At 37.2% G+C, this 23,602-nt stretch overlaps 1 protein-coding gene across 2 annotated transcripts in view; it reads left to right on the forward strand.

The window, feature by feature from the left end:
- PLD5 (phospholipase D family member 5) overlaps positions 1-23,602 on the forward strand; it is a 164,553-nt gene that overhangs the window by 51,103 nt on the left and 89,848 nt on the right. For both annotated transcript variants that reach the window (XR_008429980.1, XM_053938435.1), the window contains exon 2: positions 16,737-16,873. Coding sequence is in view for 1 of the 2 variants with exons in the window: in XM_053938435.1 (XP_053794410.1) it covers positions 16,737-16,873 (137 nt within the window). In the remaining variant the exon portion in view is untranslated. The remainder of the gene's footprint in view (positions 1-16,736; positions 16,874-23,602) is intronic.

The raw sequence follows: 23,602 nt of genomic DNA on the forward strand, positions 1-23,602 counted from the left end.
TTACCCAGATGCTTTCTTTCAGCTTGTGATTCTTCAGAGTCTAACAGAGAACAGAGTACTGGAAAATTCTTGCATCAAGCCAAAAAACTTGAGATGCTTTTAGTGAAGTAATCATTTACAGTCTCTGAGCCCATTCTTACATAGCAAGGAGATAAATTGCCAGTCTTGCCATCTACAAAGCAATTTGCAGCTACAAAACATCAGAAAGGGAATATATTAATTTCTGCAGATACAGCAAATAGATGCAATGTCCTTGGAGGGATCTCTGGATAAGCATGAGCATATTTATTGAATTTATAAATTGCTAGGTAATTTCCTTTAGTCTGAATTATTGTGGCTTTGATGGAAACTAATTATTTTTTCCCCTCATGTTTAATAAAATAGTTTATATGCTTCTCAGGCAGGACTGCTAAGCCTTCTAATAACCTTTTGCAAACTACTTCAGTTTATTATTAATATGTAGTTGAGATAGCAAGCTTAGTTAGCTTCCAGTTTACGAATTTTTTTTTTAATGTAAGAATTTAGCTGAAAGCCATGCAAGAAGCAGATAGATCAGAATGACATGTATTTGAATATTTTCATCTTTACTAAATAACTGTATAGAAGTTGCAGCCATGAAGGAACTAAGAACAAGGGCTGAATTCTGTTTATGTTTATATTAGCACAAATTTTGAAGACATTCCATGAACTTTGTAAGATTATTATAGCAGTACCTATATGATAGCAGTACACAGTTGCAAACAGGAAAAGAAGTTGCTGTAACACTTTATTGTTCAGGTTGTTCACTTAGTAAAGAGCTCAGCAGCTGCATGCAAAGCTAATGTTTAGAAAGAAGTTGAGCCTTGCAGTCCTAGCAGACAAAGGGAATTGTTTAGCCATTTGGTGTTTCCCCAAGAGGAGCAAAGTTATCATATGAAAAACAAAATCTAGAACTTTTGCATGTTGTGCAAAGTTCCCTAAAGAGTATAGAGAAGAAAGGGACAAAGAAAACGATAAATATGTTAAAAAGTCTTAACACCAAAGGAAAATGAAATTGCGATCTATTCTGGGTAATATGTCATAGGGTAAACATGTAATAGGATAGTATCTAAATATTCCATGAAATGCCAGATGCTTCGAAGCATCAATTAAATTTTGATCAAGTCTTTTGTATTCAAAGTATAAATCAAGCTGATGAATTTACACCATATCAAATAGTGTTTCTTTATATATTTAGTGTAATCTCAAAATGGGATCAAGAGGTTTGCCTAGCAGAGAGCCACATTAAACAGAAGTGTTTGAGCTATGAGTGTGCTACCTGCCTGTGTGATATGAATGTGGCAAAATGAATGTGGTAAATCATAGCCACAGTTTTGTGTCCTTGGCAAAATCTGAATTTGAGCTCAGTGACATGAATGAATTTTAGCTTGGGCATGTATCTTATTGTACATTTAGGCCCATAGGGAAAACTGGACTTTTCATAGGCAGATAGAATAGACAGGAGAAAAGGCAAAGAATTTAAACAATGAATTGCATATTACCCCTGAAAAGGTTGTTTTGAATGAGTGACTTTTATGTGATCGTAGTCTGCATTTTAATGCCCCTGAAAAAGAAAAGCTACCGTTTTATTAAGTGAAGGAAATTTATCGCATTTTTATAGTGTATTTATGGCTTTCGCAATATAAATCCAACTGTATTCTTTCTGAAGGTTGAGCTAAGCCTTGTTCCTTTTAAAGACAGTGGCAAAATTGTTATTATACACAGAGGCTTTTTCAAAGCCAATAGCAAATTCAATACAAAAGAAAGGTAGGTAGCCAAGAAAGGCAGGAGTAGGTGGGAAGTTTGCCATCAGTATAAAAATGGAGAACATGAGAAATGTCATAGATCATGGCTCATACTGTGTTAAATCTGCCTTGGGGGTGTGCTAGCAAGCATGGTGGCTGTTTAGTAGGTAAAGACAGCCTTTCAAAGCAGCCCTCTCCCCAGTGACTCCTTACTGAATGTAACAAGTGTGATGAGCTTGCTGCAAAGCAAGTGTCATTTTTAGTGGCAGAATATTTTAGTGAATTTGTGGACATTTCTGCCTGTAATGCATGCACATGCACGTCTTTAGGTCAATGCTGCTACAAAATTTTGTCCTTCAGTGTATATTTAGAATACATATTTCAAGCATCTTTACTGTATGTTTGGAGAGTTAGGTTGTAGTGAGGACTGTGCATCTTCCCCATATCTCTCTACTACAAGAAAAGGGAATTTTGACCCCAGATCATTAAGCTGTCTCTGTGAAATCTGTTAGGATGTAGTCTGGACAGCACTGATGACTTACAAAATTTATGGTAAGTGATCTCTAGCTGACCCCCTGAACTGTATTAAATGTTACTGCTTACTTGACTTTCATTGCAATTACAATTTTTTGATAAAAAAATAGTTGTGGGTTTCCATTGTAGCTCTTGATGTCTGGCAAGGTTTCAGTGACCAAGAAAGTTTGGGAACTATTACATGCTTTTGATAGACAATGACATTTGCCCAGAAATAAGCTCTGTAGGACATATATGTGTACATGTACATATCTCTTACAAATGCCAGGAAAGATACCTATTGATTTGCATGGCTACCCGTAGTTCATTCAGTGCATGTCGGTCAACAAAATGAAACTTTTTTTTCATTTATGGGGCAAGGCTTTCTGTGTAACTCTTTTTGTGGAAATCTCTTAATAGATTAATATGGGAATAAATTCCTGTAATTAAAAAGTAATCTCTACATAGGTGTGAACATGGAGTATCAATCAGTTGATAATATGAGCACATGTGGCCTTTCATATAGCTTCTGCAGTAAGTCTGTTTTTTCTTGTTCAAATGTTGTATATTATCTCAGAAAAAAATAATAATCGTTTATTTTGAATGTGCTGTGGAAGGAGCTCGTATCTAGTGTGTCTATACCACTGGAGATTTTATTAGTTTTTTTATAAATAGCTAGGAAACTAAGAAAAGCAATTAGAGTTACATTTCCTGTACAGAGGGAATCTGCATGCGAAGAATTGTGGGAATGACTGTTGCCTCAACAAGTGTGCACAGGGACACATGGTGACATGGAATAATCTGGAAATGTTATCAGTTTATACTATCTGAGTTTGCTATTTTTGAGAAGTAGAGTATCTATGTACATTGCTTAAAATTATACTTGTTAAAATATTACACATTCAGAAAACAAATATGGACCAAATTTTACTTGAATTTCATAGATTATTTTACCAGAATACCCAGTAAACACTATATTGATTTTTATTCATATGGAATATATTTAAGCCTTAAGCAACACATGCAAAAATTATTAGGACTAAGGTTTTTTTGTAAGTACAGTATGCATGTGTTGCACAGCTACTGCTTTCAGGAAATATCTTAAAATACAAATTAATATGACAGTGTAAGATCATCTGCATATCTCAAATTACGTCCAAAATGCTTGAAATTAGTTAGCATTTTGCTGCTCTCTGAGAAATAAGGAAACTTCCTGAGAAATTTTGAGACCTCTTTGAACATTATTTTATGAACATTTCTGATAGTGTGGCAAAATAAATGCAGATGTCTGTGTAAATTTAATAGAACTTAACAAACTGACTGCTTTCTTCAGCGAGTGCTTCTAATAAATTGTTGCTACTACTTCTAGATTGGGAATGAGTCTGTCACCCTGAGACTGAAATTTCACAGATAAATCTCTTTACCTTTCTCTGGATGCTTTGCTGTGTTAAGGCCTGATACTGTATTGAAAACTTAAGCTGCACTTTATTTTTCAGTTTAGAAAGAGCTTGTAAGGTATTGTAAGTCAAACCTGTGCCCATAATAATTTTCATCAGTTGATAGCCTGCTATAAGAGGCCTTTTTCCAGAAAATTTAGTTTCTTTTCCTCCTAAGAAAGTATTCCTAAAGAAAGTTCATTGTCAAAAAAGAAAGGGAGGGGAAAAAATACCTTTACCAGAGAAAAAATATTGTACTTCAGAGTAGGATGAAAGGTGATGATGGTTAGTGGCACTCTTTAGCATGCAGTCACTCTTTCCTGGAACTCTGTCTGGTCCATCATCATCTCTGTTGCTGAGGTGCAATACACCTCCTCTGCTTTCAGGAGCATTGAAACTTCACTGAGGTATTTGTACCACCACCATGTCAAATTGCAGTGTGGCTGTTTTATATTCAAGGTTCATCTTCATCTCTCTCACTATTTTTACCTTTTTGGGATTCTCTGCTACAGAACTGAGAATAAGAAGACAGAATTTCACTGTACCTTCATTCCATGTTTTATTATACAGAATGATTAAAATTCCAGATCAGCAGTCATTAAAAAAATCTGCAGTGATTGCCTACTTTAAAACAATAATAAAACTAGACACACATTCAGCTAGGCCAGAATGTTTTATGGTTTTCATGGAAACAGCCATGTCCCTGGATAGATATTTTAATTAATTTATTTGTAACCAGTCATATATGTTGGATATCATATTTCATCTCTAAGATTGTCTTCCTATTGAAGGTGAGACTTTTGTGGTCATGGCTGCGCATGTAAATATGTATATTCATGTGCATTCACGGTTTTCCTTCTGAATAACTTCTAAATTCATAGGTTGACTTAAATATTGTGTAATACAGAGGAGGAGTTCTTCCAGATATTTTCAAGTCAGATGTCATGATATTTGAAGGTGAGACGAGGGAAAGAAATTCTCTGCCACCTAGTAATGGGAACTGTTTTACATAACTGGGCTCTGTTTTATCTAGTTTTTCGATTACTTGGATGCAAAAAACATTGAAGGACAAATAGAAAATATAGGAAGCCAAGTTAACATTTTTTACGTTTGCCCAGTCAGTTATGAGGTTGACAGATCATCTTTATATATCTTGTTAAGGAGATTTTTATTTATCCTATAAACAGACTAAGAAAGTAAAACTAAATATTTTGGCTAACTAGTAGAACAATAGGCAATGAGCCCAATTCAGTAGAATACTGTAGTAATATATTAAACAAAGAAAAGAGTAGGACAAAGCCTTTTCCACAAAGGTAGCAAATGAGAAAAAGAAGCTGTGAAATAAAACCTGACAAAATGCTGTAAATCAGGATACCTTGATATCTCAACATACCAGAGGGAGTCTGACCTTATTAATGTGGAGATAAAGCAGCACATGAACGGCAAACAGTGGGGAGCATTGCTGCTGGTAGAAGTATCTGGTAATTCCAGTGAGAGGTGAAAAGTTAATCACAGTACAGTAGTTTTCACTCTGCTGCTGCAAGAACCTGGTTGCAGCTCTCTCTAGAAAAATAATCTCTTTGATTCTTCAACACTAAATCCTGCTGGTACTGATTTTTTTGTTCTCCCCTCAAGATATCCATTATCTTCTGCTGGTTCTGAAACCTGGTGTCCATGTTGTGCAGCTTTTGTCTGCACTGTATGAAGGCAGAAACGTGTAAGATGGAAGAATAGAGTGGAGGTTTGTTAGCTGGAATGAGACAATGACAGTGATTAATTATTTTTTGCTGTTTTGTGAAAGGGGAAAGGATTAATACAGTTGAAATAGTGAAAAAAGAAAACATCCAGGAACAATTTACATTGCCCAATTAACTTGATTCTCTTCCCTTTATCTCCTCCACCCATAGTGGTGTGTGTCAACTCCACTAGGAGTAGAAAAAATACTTCTACAACAATGAGGACAAATCTGGACCAGATATCACACAGAAGGAGTCTATGGTAGAGGGAAGTAGGAGATGAAGGTCTTAAATCCCTGCTGCTGTTTGTTTCTTGTCTTTATTTATCTTGGTGCTCTTTTTTGTTTGCTTGCTTGGTATATATTTGTGTGTGCTTATAAATTTATTGTATTTGTAAATATTCAAATATTTGTTCATTTCTTGAGATTCAGGGAAGCTGAAGTCAATATGGCAGTACCATCTTTACTCATAATATTATGTATTACTCAGCCAGTAAAGAATTTTCAGTCAAGTAGAGTAACTAAAAGTATAGTATGAACACTGTCATTTAATTCAAATACAGAATTCTGTAGGATAAAAACCATGGTACCTAAATTGCCTGTTGAGTCTTTCACAGGAAAGAAACCATAGATCAGATACACTTAATCACTATAATTAACTAGTTTACCTTTATATCTCTGATTAGCTGCAGATCATAAGCCTCTGTTTTCCTTTATCTCTCTTTACAGTAGAATATAATTCCCATTGTGAATGTCACATTGGTTGTGCTCTCTGTGACAATGGAATTAACTTCTTGGCCAGATGGCAAATCTATTAGTTCAACATGTACTTGCAGTGTAGTTAAAAATTCAGAATGAGCTAAAATTAAATGTTTCCCCTATGAGATAATTTCTTTTCCTGAACTTGTGTTAATTTATAACAGAGGTAATAGAACTCTTTCTTTAAGTGTATCTTGTCAGAATGAATGAAAGCAAACTTTAAAAAAAAAATAATTTGAAATCTTCTCAATTTGCTGTTTCCACTTTATGAAAGAGGAACGGGTAATTTGTAATTTAGGTAACAAAATTCATTAGTATATCCAGGTTCAGTTGCACCCCTGCCTTTGACTGTGGAATTATTGCTTTATATGAACTTAATGTGATAATGCTGTAATTGATGGTAGATACATTCTTAGCCTGTTCCAATCACGGGATTAAATGCTAAAATCTCATTGAAAAGCTTTAATGTAATGTATTTTGCCTTGCTAATTTGGCTAAGAAGACACATGCTCCAGGTAGAGTGATGAATTTGTAATTCTACAGAACTGCACTTGAGCTCAAATTTGTGTCTAACAACCTTCCTGATGGAGTCTGTGTACCAGTAGCCACAACTTTTTATTTTTAGCCTTTTTTTTTTTTGGTCTTGTCTCATTTTGAAAGTATCTTAGCAAAACAAAGCTGTGTGTATGAAGCTTGAGCAGACTGTACATCTCATTTAATGTGCCAAAAAGGACGTATGCAAACACTGTGAATAAACTTACTTCATTGCTTTAAAATTTCACTTAGTTTCTCTTAAAGCTTTATTAGTAGCACTATTATATAAAACTCTTTCTTAAAAGAAAGTGACTTGTAGTTGAAGCTGTGCTGTCAGCATCTTGCATTACTTAACTGAGTACATTACTAGAATTTTTTTTCTACAATTACTAATCATACAAAAGTAAATTATAGTTAATTTTGAACTTAACAGAGACATTGCCATTTGTAAATTAGAGTATTGTAATGTAATGTAATTGTAATGTAAATTAGTGTAAATCAGCATACTCATCTGTATAGAGTCTGGTCTGCCTTTATGCTGCTACTTCGCACTGCCTACTTCTAATTTCTCTTTGTGGTTTAGAAAGAGATTTATGTTGGATGTTAATGGCCATTATTACATGTCCGTTTGTGTGTATAAATATATATATTTAAGAATATCTAGATATACACAGACGCACACACACAAATTAGTAACTGTTCTGGAACAAGAATCTACATTACAAATGGTCACTGATTTCAGGAAACATGGCGCACATGTGAGTAAGATGTAAAAACATACAGATGTTTTGGTGCTTTTTGGATGCCTCAGTGATATGGAGTGATCTGTCACAGACACGCTTCCACTGGTATTGTTAGGTTTTCTGTATTTTCTTTTAAAAAGGTCCTTAGCACATAAAAAATTATTTATCCTATGCTCAGAAAATAGCTGCCCAACATTTTCCTGATCTCCTTTGTCAGGGAGTCTGAAACTCTTTGATGTTGCAATGGTAAATATCACAGTTTGCCAGAGCACACCCTTTCTTGTCCTCTGTTCCCAAATGCTTCCTGTCCTGTATTCAGCATGTTAAAATATACTGAATGTCTGGATGTTACCATCTAAACAGATTGTCTCTAGGCTAGAATGTGCCTTAATAGCATGACAGGGTTATCATTAAAATTTAGAACATTTATAGCTGTTATATATTGCTCCTTTTGGAGCCTTACCTGAAAAGCTAAAGCTGTCTTAGTTACTGCAGTCCTGCCTAGTTGGGTGTAGAATTATGCTGCCAGAACAACATGTATTAGACTGATGCAGTGGAATTGGGATGAAATCACTCTGGAGTTATTGTAGCCAAAGGACACTTCTGTGTTCTAGCTCACTTTTGTATTCAAAAACGACTGGATGAAAATAAAAGCTGAAATAAAAGCATGACTTCAAGTACTTCAAATGTGGGATCTCCTTCCTTTCCTGGTGAGACATTTAGAATTAGTCTGAAATATCTAAGAGGAAAAGTTTTGAGCATGTTTAACCAGCAACTAAGAAAAAAATTACAATTTCCTCCTTCTTTTTAACTTAAAACATTCCATTTAACTTTAGTAGAAATATAATTAATCTTTAGAAAGTTGAATATGTACAATAAACAATTCATTCTAGAAGAGATTTAAGAAATTCTTGAGTCAGAGTTAGTAGAAAAATGTGATTTTGATGAATGCACGCAAAGTATGGAAAAGAGGGTATTTCTGTGGACTATTTTTTTCGCCTGTTGATTTTGAAAACAAGAGAGTTGTTGGCTAGAGACAGGTGCAATATGGCAAGTTACTGCAACTCCTTGTTTTGTGTCCATGGAAGATTCTGATTTTTAGAGATTCTGATATTTCTGTCTAGTTTTTCATTAGGAGTTAAGATTCTTAACATCAAAATTAAACTGGGTGATGAGAGAAGTAGGCCTACAATTCAGAGTAGGGTTTTCTAACTGCTTGGTTTGCATGCTGTAGTCTCCAGAAAGATACATAAAGGGTGTAAAATTTGAAAGAGCATTTTCTCCTAGAAATTGGACTTCTAGACTCTAGGCCAGCCTTTTAATCATCTGCTATATACCCCCCAGCCAGCTGTCCTCTGATGATTATAATTTATTTAAATGGACTGTTCTGCAGTACATTAATGGTTTGCATCTTCATGTAGTTATTAATTTAATCTTTCTCAAAACACTGCCTTATGGGATCCAGCTCTTAAGGGGAAATAATAGACCAAATGTTTGTTTGCTCAGTTATTAGTGCAGTGTTTCACCTGATTTCTGAAGAATTCAGTTTTTAATTATATTTGTGAAATAAAATTGTACATAAAAGATGTAATATATTAAAGTGCTGTATGTAAAACACAATTTTTGGTGCTTTTTTTGTTTGGTTTTGTCCTGGTGAAGTAATAGCTGTAATGCTAGCTGTGGTAGGAGTCCTTACTTAGATTTAAAGATGCACAGGTTTAAAGATGCACAAAGAGATATTGGAATATAGAAATCTTACTCGCACTGTTTTTTCATACTAATGAAGTATTAATATTCTTCTGAATTGGCTGTTCAGGCCAGGTTCAGATTGTTCAATATCTTATTTCTTTCTGTTTCTCTTTGCAGGAGACACTAGATTTGAGTAGAGTGTTATTTTTATGGTAGACAATGGCCTTTTCTTAATGTTGCCAAATTATAATACTGCTTTACATTATGCTGAAGGCTGAGTCGATATATCATGATGAGAAGTCAGGGCCCAATTTCAGGAAAATGGCACATGAATACTTAAATGTATTCAGGGCTTTTCACCCCTTCTCTTATTCCAGTTTTGGTCGACAAATTGCATCAGAGGTTAGTTGGTTATGTGCTGGAAACCTTTTTTTCAGATGTCATGTTCTGAATGTTAATATCTTTCTGCAGTATAGTACCCTGGTGTGGAGGAGGTCCAGATAAGAAACCTCTAAAGCCTTGGATTTCTTCCAAAGTGGTTTATTGGTTTTCTATTTATGGCCATGGGCTTGTCCATGTGTTATGTTCCTGAGCTCTTGGATCAAAGGTTTGTTCAGCGAGCAGTGAAGCCAAGGCAGCTGCTTCACTGGGTGTGTGCTCAGGGCACACCGCCTCCCCCCAGGGCAGGGATTCCTCCCACCCCTGTTCCACGAGGCTGCTTGCTGCTGAGCCCTGGGTGTGGGGGAAAGCAAAGCTTTGGATTGTCTTTCCCTCGGTAGAGGCACTTATTTGTGTCTTTCTGAACCAAGTCTACCTGCATATGTATCTTCTAAAATTTTGGAGATAATTATATTATATTAATCTTTCTATCTAAATCAAATACAGATTCAAAAGAAACTGGGTAGACAGGGAGGCTGCTGGACAATGTGTCTTCTTGTTTGCTTGTAAAACACATTAAAGGATGTGTTGTTTGGAGAATTAGTTGGTGATTCTTTTGTTTCAGTGGGTAACTATGGGACTAAATATTTACTGTTGATTCTGCTTTAAACTGTCAGCATTCGGTCTTGAAAAGTAAACAAAATATGCCAACTTGAAGTAGAGGCTAAGGATTATTTTTTCCTTGCATGCAGTTCAGGCATTATAGCAGGATTTAGAAATCTAAGTCAATACAATGTGACATGATGTGACATGTGACAGGTTGTTCTCTGCTATCACTCTTGAGTCCTTCTGCGGAAAAATTGAACTATTTAAGAATGTAGAAAATACATTCTGCAGCTTGGACTCATGGTGTGTCTAGTCCAGTACTGCGTGCCTACCAGTGGGCACTGGCATCTTTCCCATCATCTCTAGCAGAGGGCACATCCCAGCCTGTTTTCTCTAGCATCTGATGAGGATGTATTTTTGAAAGCTTTGTCTAATCTCTTTTTAAACCTCCTGCTGCTGTTTGCTTTCATAGCCGTGTGTAGCAATTAATTCCAGATGCTTAATATCATAAAAAAGTACTTTATCTTTTTGAAACTTAACTCCTGAAGTTTCAATAAGCATCTACTATTTCTGGAATTGTAGTACTTGGTGGATAATTCTGCCTTCACTATACCTGATGTTAATGTGTAGATACTGTATCCCTTGGTCATATTTCTTCTCCTGTCCAAACTATGGACTCCTACCCCTTTTTGGTCTGTCTTCCTAAAACATCTGTTCCACCCCGTTAATAGTTTTGGTTATTATTTTTTCTAGTGGTTTCTCAGTTTCTGTATATGTGCGACGGCTGGTCCTACCTGCTTGTAGCTCTTTTCCTTTATTGAAATTTATCTTATTTTTGTTGACATACTCTCTAAAGAGTCAAGAACATTTTTAAATCTTAACCTGGTCTTCAATTTGTACTGCTTTGGTTTTGATTGCAAACTTAATAAGCACCTTTCATTTCTATTCCAGAATTTAGATTATTAATGGAGACATGAGCAAAGCCAGATACAAAGCAGAAGCCTCTGAATCCATTCTAAATACAGAATCCATTCTAAAATTTCCTCCCATTTTTTCAATGAGCTTGATTTTTCAACCAGCTTTATGCCTCTCCTGTGATAATCTGGACATAGCTGCTGTGGTTTGTAAGAAAGTTTTTAATAAAGGTGAGAGTATACATTATTTTCAGCTTCTCTGGCAGGACAATAGGGCTTGTGACTAGGAAAGATAGAAATCAGACTTGATCAATATGACTTTTGCATGACAGAGCTTCTTACCTTCTAGATATCTACATATTTTCTAGAGACTGAAGCTAGAATAACTAGCTTAGTGTTTCCCAACCTCTCCTGTCTGAGCACCATTTTTTCTTGAATAGGGTAATACTTTTGCTTTTTCCAGGCTTCTGATACTTCACGCAGGCTTGTGAGTTCTTAGAGGTGAGTCCTAAAGGTTCTCTGCTAGTTTCAGCCACTGCCTTAAATGTCCAAGGATGAAACTAACTAGGTCCAGCCAATTTTAAAATATTTAACTTACCTTAGCAATCTGTTCCTTTTAAAGAGGATTTTAAGTGTTGGTTGGCATTAATCATACTAGCTGGGAGATTCAAGGCTGCAGTGAAGATTATTACTGTATGCAGATTCCAGATTATAGTAATGTTTTTCTGTAACAAACACACATGACCAAGGGTAATCCAGAATGATTGCTAATTCTTGCAGTCCAGTTCCTTGCTATCTTTGGCAGGTGTATTGCAGCACCCCATAGAACCTGACTCATAAACAGCTCTTTAAGGGCTGTTGAGCAGTTACAGATGTGTTGTAGACAAGTGCTTTTGTTGTCACATTTGTGTTCACATGTGTTGCAGGAAAGAGCAGACTAATGAAATGACCAAAAATGTGGAAGCCTGCCTCTTAGAGCCTGTATTAGTGTGGTGTATAAGTATTGCCTTCTTCAGTCTGCAAATAGGTATAAAAAAAATGAAGCACAAGTTCAAAGCCTAACATGTTTTGTTATGCAGTCAGTTTTATCAGTAGATGCATAATTGCAATTTCATGGCTCCTTTTTTGGGAGAAGACATTCTTGTACTGCATTGGAGAAAGAATAAATTCCTGATTAAAATCTCAGTCTCAAGGAAATGCCTGTTATTTATGAAAAAACTGAAAGCTTCAGGAGCCAGTAAAGTGTTCTTAGCAGCTTTTGAGCTATGTGAGTGCAGTAAAGATGGAGGATTTTTTTTGCTCTTATTCTCAATTCTGCGTGGGTATCACAGGCTCTGATAAGCTTAATTGGCATAGGCTATCCTTTCTCATAATAATAAACAAGCGAGTCCTTCCCAGATTAAACTGTAGTCTGAATAGTACTGTACTGAGTAACCATTGTGCAGCTTTTGACTTTTCTTCTCACTCTCTCCGTAGAGGTATAACAGCGTGAAAAAATTCCCATGCTTTGTTTTAGTAATGCAGTGTTTTCATGGATTTATTTTAACTTGAGTATTGTTTAAGCTAGTTGAGCCAGGTGAAAGAAACACATTTTACTCACAGTATTTTTGATAGTCTTTGTTCCTTTAGGAGTTTCTTTCCCAATCTTCCTTAAGCCCTGAACAAATCTTTCTCTCATGCAACAGAATTTCTGGGCTTGCCCATCAGTACAGTCAAACTTGTAGGGGGTCTGGCCCCAGGCCTCTTGGCCTCTATAGCAGCCTTTAAATATGTAAAAGAGAGAATGAAATGCTCTGTTCACAGTTTTCCATGAGTACAGGAAGGAAAAAAAGAATTGTTGCAGCATAAGAGACTTAAGTTAGGCACCAATCAGGTGCTTAGATATGAGATGGGGTTGCCTGAAAAGACTACAGGATCTCTTTCAACTCTAGATTTTTGAGGACAGGCTAAACAAATATCTGTTGGGATTAATATTTGTACAAATTAACTATCTATATGGACAGATGGACTGCATAAGTTTTAGAGATGCCTGTATTCTGTAATTAAGGGTTGAAGACTGAAAGCTTGAAGGCTGAGGCATTTACTGGAGGAAACAGAAGGATGGGTCTGATAAGCTCACAGGGATCCCAGCTGCCAAGGGGAAGTGCAACAAGACAGCATCAAACAAGCAGTCTGCCCAAGGCCACAGACACAGGGGTCTGAAGAGCAGCCTAGCAGGTCCCTTCTAGTCTGTCAGTGATGTGAGCTCTTTGATTTTGGATTCTTTCACAATGCCTGCTAGTACTTGCACATAGAGGCACACAGAGGCGTGCATGGATGGTATAGTAGAACATGGATATGGTCTATCCTAGTCTGTTTCAATTAGAAAAGGTTTTTAGAAAATTGTCAGCATTATGGCTAAGTGTGTGAAAATAAAGACTTTTTACTGTTGTGAAAAGATAGGCTTAGAAGACTTATTTGATGCAAGTAGCTGTTTTTTATTATTTCTTTTCTAGTATAAATATGAATTTTAATGTAAATAATTTCCAAACATTAATTTATAATGTAGTATATAGATTTAAAAGCAATGAAAACCCCACCACTCAGCAGGAGTAAGTTCAACTTGAACTGTGAAACTTTTTAAAATCCTCCTTACTGTCTTTATTTTTTTTTTTTTAGTGGTCTTTACTTGACCGTTCAGACCTGTGTCTGAAAATGTAGAGTTAGGAGAATCACAAACTTGGAATTTTTGCTACATTTTATTTGCTATTTTGTGCTATCCTTAGTTCAAAGATAAACTACTGTAGTCACAGGGGAGTTTCTCAATGTTGATTTAAAAGGTTCCCTATGCTATTTGTAACCATACTGTTAAGCTGATACTTAAGAAAAAGTGAGATAATTCATCCATTATACTTGTCAAAGACAACTGCATAGAATAAAATATCTGTGAAATAAGAGTAGTAAAATAGGTTTGTGTGGTTCTGTCTTTATTTTCATACTGGTAGAATAGCAGTGGTCTTACTAATGGTACTAAGTTTGTGCTGCCTACAGTGAGCAGTACTCACAAACTGCAGAGCTTGACAAGTTGTATCCATGAAAGAACAGGGATTTAAACTTCATACAATTTTCAACTACAACACAGAAGTTAAGAAACCTTGAATATGTTCCCCAAAATTATGTGGAATGGAAATTAATGTTAGATTAGGAGGATCCATTCAGAATTATTTTGACTTCCCCTTTCCATAGTGCTTTAACATGAGCACCTAGAAATTGCTGCCGTAAGATTTCCTGGTATTTAACTTTAAGCATCTGTTGCAGCTGCCTTTTTCCCCCCCCCATACTCCCTCCTCCTTGTGATACCATATTATTGTTGGTACTCTGTGGATTTTATATTGATTTGGCCTTCAAGCTTTAAGCAGGCTGAGAGGTTTCTAGAGGTGTGTTGTGGTTTACAACACACCTCCTTTCAGTGAAGCATCTCCTGCTGTCTCTGTGAGTACTGGCCCAGCCTCAAAGGCTGATGCAATCCCTGCTGGTCCAGTGATCCCACTACTCTCTGTGGTTGTTGTGCAGCTTGCATGGCAGCGTAATAAGAAGATGAAAGTTTCTCCCTGGAGCAATAGCATGAAGTCTTTCACACAGTGAGGCAGTAGGATGCTTGTGCTTCAAATTTATCCAGAGTAACTTAAAATTAGTCCCAGTGTGTAGAATGGTGGCAGTTAGCCTGATTTGGGAGGAAAAAGAGCCCTGTGGTTGTGAGCCCTGCTGGGTCACATCCCCTGCTCCTAGGGACTAGAAAACAAGCTCAGGCTCTTTTTGGTGTGCTGGTTATGGGAGTAGTTTTGCTGCCTTGCTGCCATGGTGATACATTCAGCATCAGAGAGTTTCTGTGAATACATTTGCAGTACCGCAAAAAACTGTGTGAGACAATGGTCATCCTAACAACAGTCTGAAGTGTCCTGATGAAGAAATGGCATACAGCAGTGTCCCAGACCTGAATACCTACTTTTCTTTGGCACTTCTTAGTTTTTCTTGGTAGTAGTGTGAGGTAATGAGAATGTTTAACAATATTCTACTAAGTCCCACTGTGCAGCCTTAGTTCTGGACACCCAGGTGCAGTAATTTACAACTATTTTCAAATGTTGCCATGAGTCTACCTAGCAGCCGGAAAAAAAAAAAACTTTCCAAATTTATTTCTTTCATGGGTTGGCTTTGTTATGGCTGAAGAACATTTTCTTATGCTGCATTCTGGTAAGATTTTAGTTAATATAATAGAAATATGTATTTAAACATATATTTGAAATGTATAAAATTGTCTAATATGCATTATATTCAAAATAGGCTTATAACCTGAACCACACATTTGGTGTTACTGTTAAAGGCTACATTTGTCACTAAATTTCAGATGAGTTTTTCCTGTTTGTCTGAAGAAGTTGTTTGCTGTGTTTTGTATTTTCACAGAATGAAATAAAATTTTTATATCTGATTTATTCTGAAATGAAACATGAGCATGTTTCTCCTGAGAAGTGCACTAGCTGGGAAGTGTTGGATTTTTTTTTTTTAATTTAAAAAAATGTTAGACCTTTTTTTTAGATGTATGGGAAAATGTTCTTATTACTCTGACACTTATTGCCTCTTAAACAAAATATCAGAAACAATGGAGATACTGTGAAATTGGTTATCAGCTGCAAGTGTGATGTTGTTTCCTTTCCCTTATATTTTTCATGCTTTCCCACTTTCCCATTCCTTTATGAGGCCTTTTCCTCCATGTGACATTGTAATTATAGAGCAATAATGAAAATTAAGAAAATTACTATTGCAACAGAAGTTAGACATTGATGTTTTTATATATGGATGTGGTCTTGTTTAAATTTACTTCAGTAGGAAAATGCACAGTATTTGAACATTTGGTTTCAGAATATAATATACTTTATGTTTATGCAGCTATGTAAATTGCATGTCAAGAGACTGTCTTTAGGAGGTTTCATATTCATCTAAGGCGCTACCAGGTGCATCTGATTTAGTACTGCAAGATTTCATAAGGTAGTGCTATGCCGTGTCATAATAATCAATCTGAGATGTGGAAGGCATTACCCGTCGTACTGAGCAAGTCTCCCGTTTTTTCCTTGACTCCCATTTATCATCTGTGAATTTGTGTTCATTATATTATAGATATTGTGGGGCAAGGACTTCCAGAGTGTCTGAGTGGCTGCGACAGTCATAGTGACAATGTCAAGTACTCTTTGTAGCGATAGAAAAAAAAAAGATTTTGCTCTTCAATATTCTTGCAATGACATGTTTTATTTCAACCAAACACAACAAAACTTTGTTTTAGAGTGTGTACTTTACCTGTGAGCCACAATCAGAAAATATGTAGTTAATGTAGGAGTCATTATTTTAATGCATAATGCTTTCCTTGTGGTACAAACAGAAAGTAGTTTAAATTATGAATATTATTTGTGACATGAATCATTAAACAGTGTCTGAGAGATTTAAAATACATCTCAAGGTGATACATGAAGGACAGTTCTGAGAGTGTTTACATCTTGAGGTGTGTTTCATGTTGACAGCTATTGCAGTAAGGTCTTCAAAGAAATTTAGATCTTACGTAAAAGTTTCAGAGTCTCAAGTCATTGACAAGAATGTGCTCATGCCATTAAAACTTTTTTAATCTTAATCTCTTTCAGTCCCAGCAAAGATGCATTGTGATCTTTGCACTGGTATGCTGCTTTGCAATTCTGGTTGCACTGATATTTTCGGCAGTGGATATTATGGGAGAAGATGAGGATGGACTCTCAGAAAAGAACTGTCAAAATAACTGTCGGTAAGAGGTAACAAACAAAACTTCTCTTTTGGGGTGGAAAGGAGCATACGTGTGTTATATAAGGGCATGAAGTAATTGCCATGGTCCTGTGGTGTCATTGGGAAGAGCAGCTAACACAGGAAGAAATGGTTTCTCATTTTGAATTTCTGGTTTCAGAGGTTAGTTTAACAAAGTAAAGCATACTTTCTGAAGTTATTTTTGGTGGTGTGGTTTGAGAAAGACCCTTGTGTTAGATCAATTATTTTGTAAGCCTGAGCCAAAGCCCATTAAGTTTCAGTAATTGAACAATGAGATGGATCATGTATTTTCCAATTCTTTCATATCTGTTTCTCATCAAGACTGCTTTTCTTTTATTCTTCCTTTCCTTTCCTTTCCTTTCCTTTCCTTTCCTTTCCTTTCCTTTCCTTTCCTTTCCTTTCCTTTCCTTTCCTTTCCTTTCCTTTCCTTTCCTTTCCTTTCCTTTCCTTTCCTTTCCTTTCCTTTCCTTTCCTTTCCTTTCCTTTCCTTTCCTTTCCTTTCCTTTCCTTTCCTTTCCTTTCCTTTCCTTTCCTTTCCTTTCCTTTCCTTTCCTTTCCTTTCCTTCCCTTCCTTCCCTTCCCTTCCCTTCCCTTCCCTTCCCTTCCCTTCCCTTCCCTTCCCTTCCCTTCCCTTCCCTTCCCTTCCCTTCCCTTCCCTTCCCTTCCCTTCCCTTCCCTTCCCTTCCCTTCCCTTCCCTTCCCTTCCCTTCCCTTCCCTTCCCTTCCCTTCCCTTCCCTTCCCTTCCCTTCCCTTCCCTTCCCTTCCCCCTGTCCCTGTCCCTCTCCCCTCCTTTCTCCTTCCCTTTCCTTTCCTTTCCCCTTCCCCCCCGCTTCCCCTTTCGACCTAAGATTGCTATCCCTTCTGTGTAGGGGAAGCTTTTCTATTTCCTGTCTGATGCATTCCTGTTATAGAGACAGTGGCTTACCTATGAACTATAAAGGAAATTAGTGATATGATCAGAAAGATGAGTGTTGACAGTGCTGAATTAAGATTTGCCTCAGACACCTGCCATGGTTGTATATATGTTTTAACTTTTGGTTCTATTCGTTTTAAGTAGGTGATTTGTTTTTTGGGCCTTTCATTTCCAGACTGTGAATCTCATTTTGCCGCTCCTCACTGTCAGCTTCCTCCATTAATCGTTTCATTAGTGATGACCAGTGCTTCTCCTGGGTCATATTGTCCCAGGAGGCCTCTTCTGTCCACCAAGCTGATGTAAAAATCATTTGTAGGCTTCATTCCCAGTTGTATTCTGTTTGGGTTTTTATCAAGACTTTTAATTTTATACAGATCACCCTCTCTGATCACTGTTTGAAAAAACCCATAATTCTTAAATAACTTTACAGAAATCCCTTCTAATCTTATAATGGAATTGCTGGAGTGGAAGGGGCCTCTGGGCATCCTTCAGTCCATGACCCCAGTCAGAACAGTCAGCTCCAGCAGTTTGCTCAGGCATGTGCAGTCATGCTCTGTGTAGCTCTAAGGATGGACTCCACAGTCTTTCTGGACAGCCTGTTCCACTGTTTGTGCAGAACCTACCTGCCAATGGCTGGCTATACAGTGGGTAGGAGCTAACTGACATTTGCATTTTAGAATAATTTAATGAAAGATTAATGTTTCTTTGAACCTTTGATCCTTATTTCTGTTGTTCTTTGTTCATTTTGTGTGAAGATTCTTTTGGGACAGTACATTTTTATGCTGCACCTGTCACACTGCAGATAACACTAATTCAGAGTCCATAAAATTTTGTGGGTTTTCCATTTATAATGGGTTTTTTAAAATATTGTTTGCATGCTGCTTAAGAAACAAAAAAACAAATCAAGAGGATTCTTGAAATCTGTATTTCCTTCCAAACAGAATATACTTGCAGCATCAGGTAGCTTTGCCCTGAAACCAGCTGTCCATCTGACACAATTGCCATAATTGTTTTTAAGTTTGATTTTGTTCACTTCATTGTACTCCTACAGGTCTGGGCAGGCTTCTGATACCTTCTCTGAATTTTCTAGAGTTCAGCCAGCTTTCCTTTCACCATCAAAGTCTTAAGTGTCTTTCACTGTGAGGTGTTGCCTTCCAAAATTTTTGAAGATACTGCATGTGTCACCTCTACACCCACTGTCTCCATGTGTGAATCTTTGACAGAACTAGGTCAGATGAGGGGAAAATCTTTCTGCTCACTGGCTTCAGTGTGCTGCACACGACTTCAACACAGTCAGAAACTACTGCACCATGTTTCCTCTTAGTTGTATCAACTAATGGTTCCCATTCTGTTCTATGTAGCTGTGTAGGCCTAGCTAAGGAAGGGCTTCAGCTTCTTCACATTTTAATATTCAAAGGAGAAAAAATCAGAGTAGAAGTGATACACAGTACTAAGAAAAATGGGGATATTAATTTTTTTTCCATGTGAGAGATTGATTTCTTCTGTCTCTGTATGGGTTACAGCAATCTGCCTTTCCAAACAATGCTTACCTTTGGTCAGTGTTCTGTTGGTTTACATGTGTCAGTCTTGACCCCTCCTGGATTGTGTTAGAGGAGCCTGAGACTAAAATCAACACCTTGACTTTGAACACAGGAGTCAATTAAACTGCTCTTCGTTTACAGGGATAAAAGTGAACCCAGAGCCCAGCTCTATTTTAAGGTGCCTTTCACAGAGTGGTTCAAGTGCGTGATCTAGCTACTAATTCCTGAACCAGAAGGCACATAAATGCTGTGCGTATAAACTGCCTAAACCAGTTTTAATAACAGTATCCAAGTGCTGGCAACTGCTACCTGCTAACACTGAGTCCTTCTCTACACGATGAAACTGGGGTCCTTTATGTGTTAAATACATCACAGAGTTAGCTGAAGTGTCACAAATCAATTGCTGCCAATTCCATATATTTAGTACTTGGGCTAAGCACTTTTAATAAGTAAGACAAGAGTTACTGAATTCTTATATTTCTGCTGTGTGAATACTTTCCCTGACATTCAGGAAGAGGTGCTTATATTGCCAGGATGTGCTGAGACAGAATGGTAATAGATGATTTTTAAACTTTTTTCTAATGAAATGTGTGTCAAATATAAGTTTGTATGTATGCGCCTATAACTCTTTTTTGGTTTTAACTGATTGAATTTGTGAAGAATGTTGATGGGAAAGGATGCTGTGGATTTGAGAAGAACTTTGCTGATGGTTTTTAATAGCTGTTTTCTTTGGAAAATTTCATTGCTGTGTTTTTTGTTTTAAAGGAAAAAACACCTGAAATAGAACTGTGGTCTAGAAAAATTCTCTGGCTAGAAAGTTTTGGAGCTTGTGTGAAAAAATAGAATTCTTAAGAGAGAAAGCGAACGAAAGAAGAACTTATGTTTTAGAATCTAGAGCTTTTGCAAGTAGTGTTTTCCAGTAAAGCTTACATCTCTGTTGTTGTGATTGGATTGTTCAGGAACACAAATGCCGCTTTTTTGATCTGCTTGTAATTCATCATGAGGCTCCTCTTCTATAAATCATTCCTTTAGCTCTTGTTACATGGGGAATACTTAGTGCATATGTTCCCAAAATGACCTTATTCTTTATTGATGTTTTTATTTCTCTTGGGGACTTCGTAACAAAAATAAGTCAAGGAATGGGAAATCAGGCTTTTTTGCATATCTTCTCTGATTGCTGGAGGGATTGATGCTACCCATCCTATTAAAAGGAATGTCAACTGATTGAAATTAAAGGAAAAAAAAGTAGCAGTGACTGTGAAAAGTTGAGGCTTTGCAGTTTGTGCTCGGTATGTGATGGAAATTATTCTCTTGAGACATCCACAGTAATGTTGTTTGGCAGCCCTGATGGATGAGACTGGTTAAGAGGATATGCTTAGCGGTCTGGGAATTTTGCCTGTCTTGCTGTGGGTCCATTAGACACTGAATCTATAAAATTAGATTATTTTAATTTGAAAATAGTACATTTTAATGACTGATCTATGTGAATAAATCTTGGCTAGCCTCTGATGTAACTCTATGTCAGTTGAGAGTTACTTGACTTTGTTGGAATTGACTGATAAATTCTAAAAATGACAATTTAGGAAACAAGAAATTACAACTATCAAGAGATTGTCTCTGCTATCCAAACTATTTGAATCGAGGTTGTTTTGATTTACTAATGGTAACTTGAGCTGTTCAAGGCTCAACTTGAGCTTCTTCTCTTGCTTGTTGGTGCTGACAGCCATGCTAGGGATCCTACAGATTTTGCACATGCCCTTAGTTGTCCTTGTCTCCCTGGTTTTTCCAATATCCATTGAAGCAGTGGTAGCAGCTGGCATAGCTCCTACCTCTGGCTGTGGGTTTGGCCCTGTCTCTTGAGAGGGACTACAGAACAAGGTGGAAAGGGAAGCAATGGTAGCTACTTTCGATACTTACCAAGCTAAAACTGAAACTGTTGTCATGATATTTTTGTTCAATATTGCCCTTTCTCTGATGGTAATTGGAAGGATTTTCTTGCTTTCTGTTTGTGTGTGTTTTCAAGGCAGATTCTGTCTTGCATTCTGTTCCAGTGATGCTGTTTTGATAATTTCTCTTCTCCTCAGAGTAATATATAATGAAGGGACTCGCTCTTTTGTGTTTGGATTTGTGTTGGAAGAATTTGCTGTTATTTGTGACAGGAGTAGCAAAGCTTAGGAGTAGCAAGTTCGCTTCTTGATTGTAGGGAGGCTTTGACAAGTGCTGCCCTATAACAAATAGGCAATGATATCTGAGCAGTGTTTGTGATTTCTTAGATATTGTTTGGATTGTTTGGGATAAGGATTGGTATCCTTGGAGAGGAGCTGAATCTTCCTGTTGACGTGCAAAGCTTTACAACAGTACCCTGCAACACTGAATTTTGGAGATTAAATCTAGTTGCATACAATAATTACTTATATCGAACAATTACTGTGTGTTGCATGCATTGCTTTCCATTTCATTAGATGATTATTCTCTGGTTGTGAAAGAGGGCCCACAACTGATTTTTTTCTGTTGCTTTCTTTCAAGTACTCTGCTAATTCACTATGTAGGGTTTTGCAGCACTATTAAGTAAGCATACTGCAGCACATGCTTACATTCATTTACCTTGGAAGTGCTTTACCCCTGGTTTATTGTGGAGGAGATTTTCTCCGTGCTGCGTGGGTTCTGAACACAGCAAGGTTTATATTGACTGGTTTCTATTTAATAAAAAACTATGACAAGCATAATAGTTAAATGTCTAAACAGAACAAGATGCTCAGATTTTGAAAAGCCTGTTAAAGAGCAACTGAAGATTTCTATTTACAAAACAACTACTCCACTTGGCATAAAAATGCTTTCTGTCAACATGATGGACTAGAGCATCAAGTCTACCCTCAGTCAGTTTGCAGACAGCACCAATTTGAGCAGGAGTGTTGATCTTCTGGAGGGTAGGAAGGCTCTGCAGAGGAATCTGGAGAGGCTGGATCAATGGGCCATGGCCAAAGGTATGAAGTTCACTAAACTTCATACAGCAAAGTGCTGGGTCCTGACCTTGGGTCACAACAAGCCCTTGCAGCACTACAGGCTGGGGCAGAGAGGCTGGAAAGCTGCCCAGCAGAAAAGGACCTGGGAGTGCTGACTGACAGCGACTGAACATCAGCCAGTGTCTGCCCAGGGGGCCAAGAAGGCCGATGGCATCCTGGCCTGTACCAGCAGTGGTGTGGCCAGCAGGGCCAGGACCAGGACTGTCCCCATTACTCAGCACAGGTGAGGCCTCACCTTGAATCCAATGCTCAGTTCTGGGCTTCTCAATTCAAGAATGACATTGAGGTGCTGGAGTGTGTCCAAAAACAGCTGGTGAAGGGTCTGGAGCACAAGTCTTGTAAGGAATGGCTGAGGGAGCTGAGGTAGCTTAGTCTGGAGAACAGGAGGCTCAGGGCTGACCTTACTGCTCTCTTCAACCACCTGAAATAGGCTATAGCCAGGTGAAGGTCAGTCTCTTCTCCCACATGGCAAGTGGTAGAGGAAATGGTTTCAGGTTGTGTCAGGGGAGGTTCAGGTGGGATATTAAAAACTATTTCTTCCCTGAAAGGGTTATGAAGTATTGAAACAAGTTGCTTGGGAAAGTGGTAGAATCATCATCCCTGGAGGTATCTAAGAGATATAGATATGGGGCTCAGGGACATGGTTTAGTGATGAACAGGGTGGTGCTGGGTTAATGGTTGGACTTAGTGATTTTAAGATCTTTTCCAACCTTAACAATTCTAGGGTGACTGTTTTCTTCTTTATTTTGGGTGATATAGAGAATGAGCTATAAAACCTCCTATTTTTTCAGATGATCTCTATTTATGGTAATTTTTATTTTTGCATCCAAAGAAGGAATATGCTTTCACTTGAAGTTTCTTGGCTGAGCACTGCAGAGGCCTGATGTACCTCCTGCAAAGTCCATTCAACATCTGAAGCCAGGGAGGGAAATCACTAATTCAACTTGCACAAGAAGTTCTACCTATCCTACCTTTTATTTTTCATTTTTTGAAATGCATTTCAATGGAAAAGATAGTGTATTAACAGTATAGTATCTGTACTGGTACAGTTACTCAGTACCTGTACAGAGTACAATTTTTTTCCTGTGTTTCGGTACAAAATACCAAAAGCAAAGGATATATTTTTTTTTTGTTTTGCATTTACTTTCAGCTATAGAGAGTGTGTTCACAAATAAAAAATGAGTGACAAAACTCATAATCTGTTTAGATATTTTTCTTTCTGCATTACTCCCAG

This window comes from Vidua chalybeata, chromosome 3 (assembly GCF_026979565.1).
Source record: "Vidua chalybeata isolate OUT-0048 chromosome 3, bVidCha1 merged haplotype, whole genome shotgun sequence".
Lineage (NCBI taxonomy): Eukaryota > Metazoa > Chordata > Aves > Passeriformes > Viduidae > Vidua > Vidua chalybeata.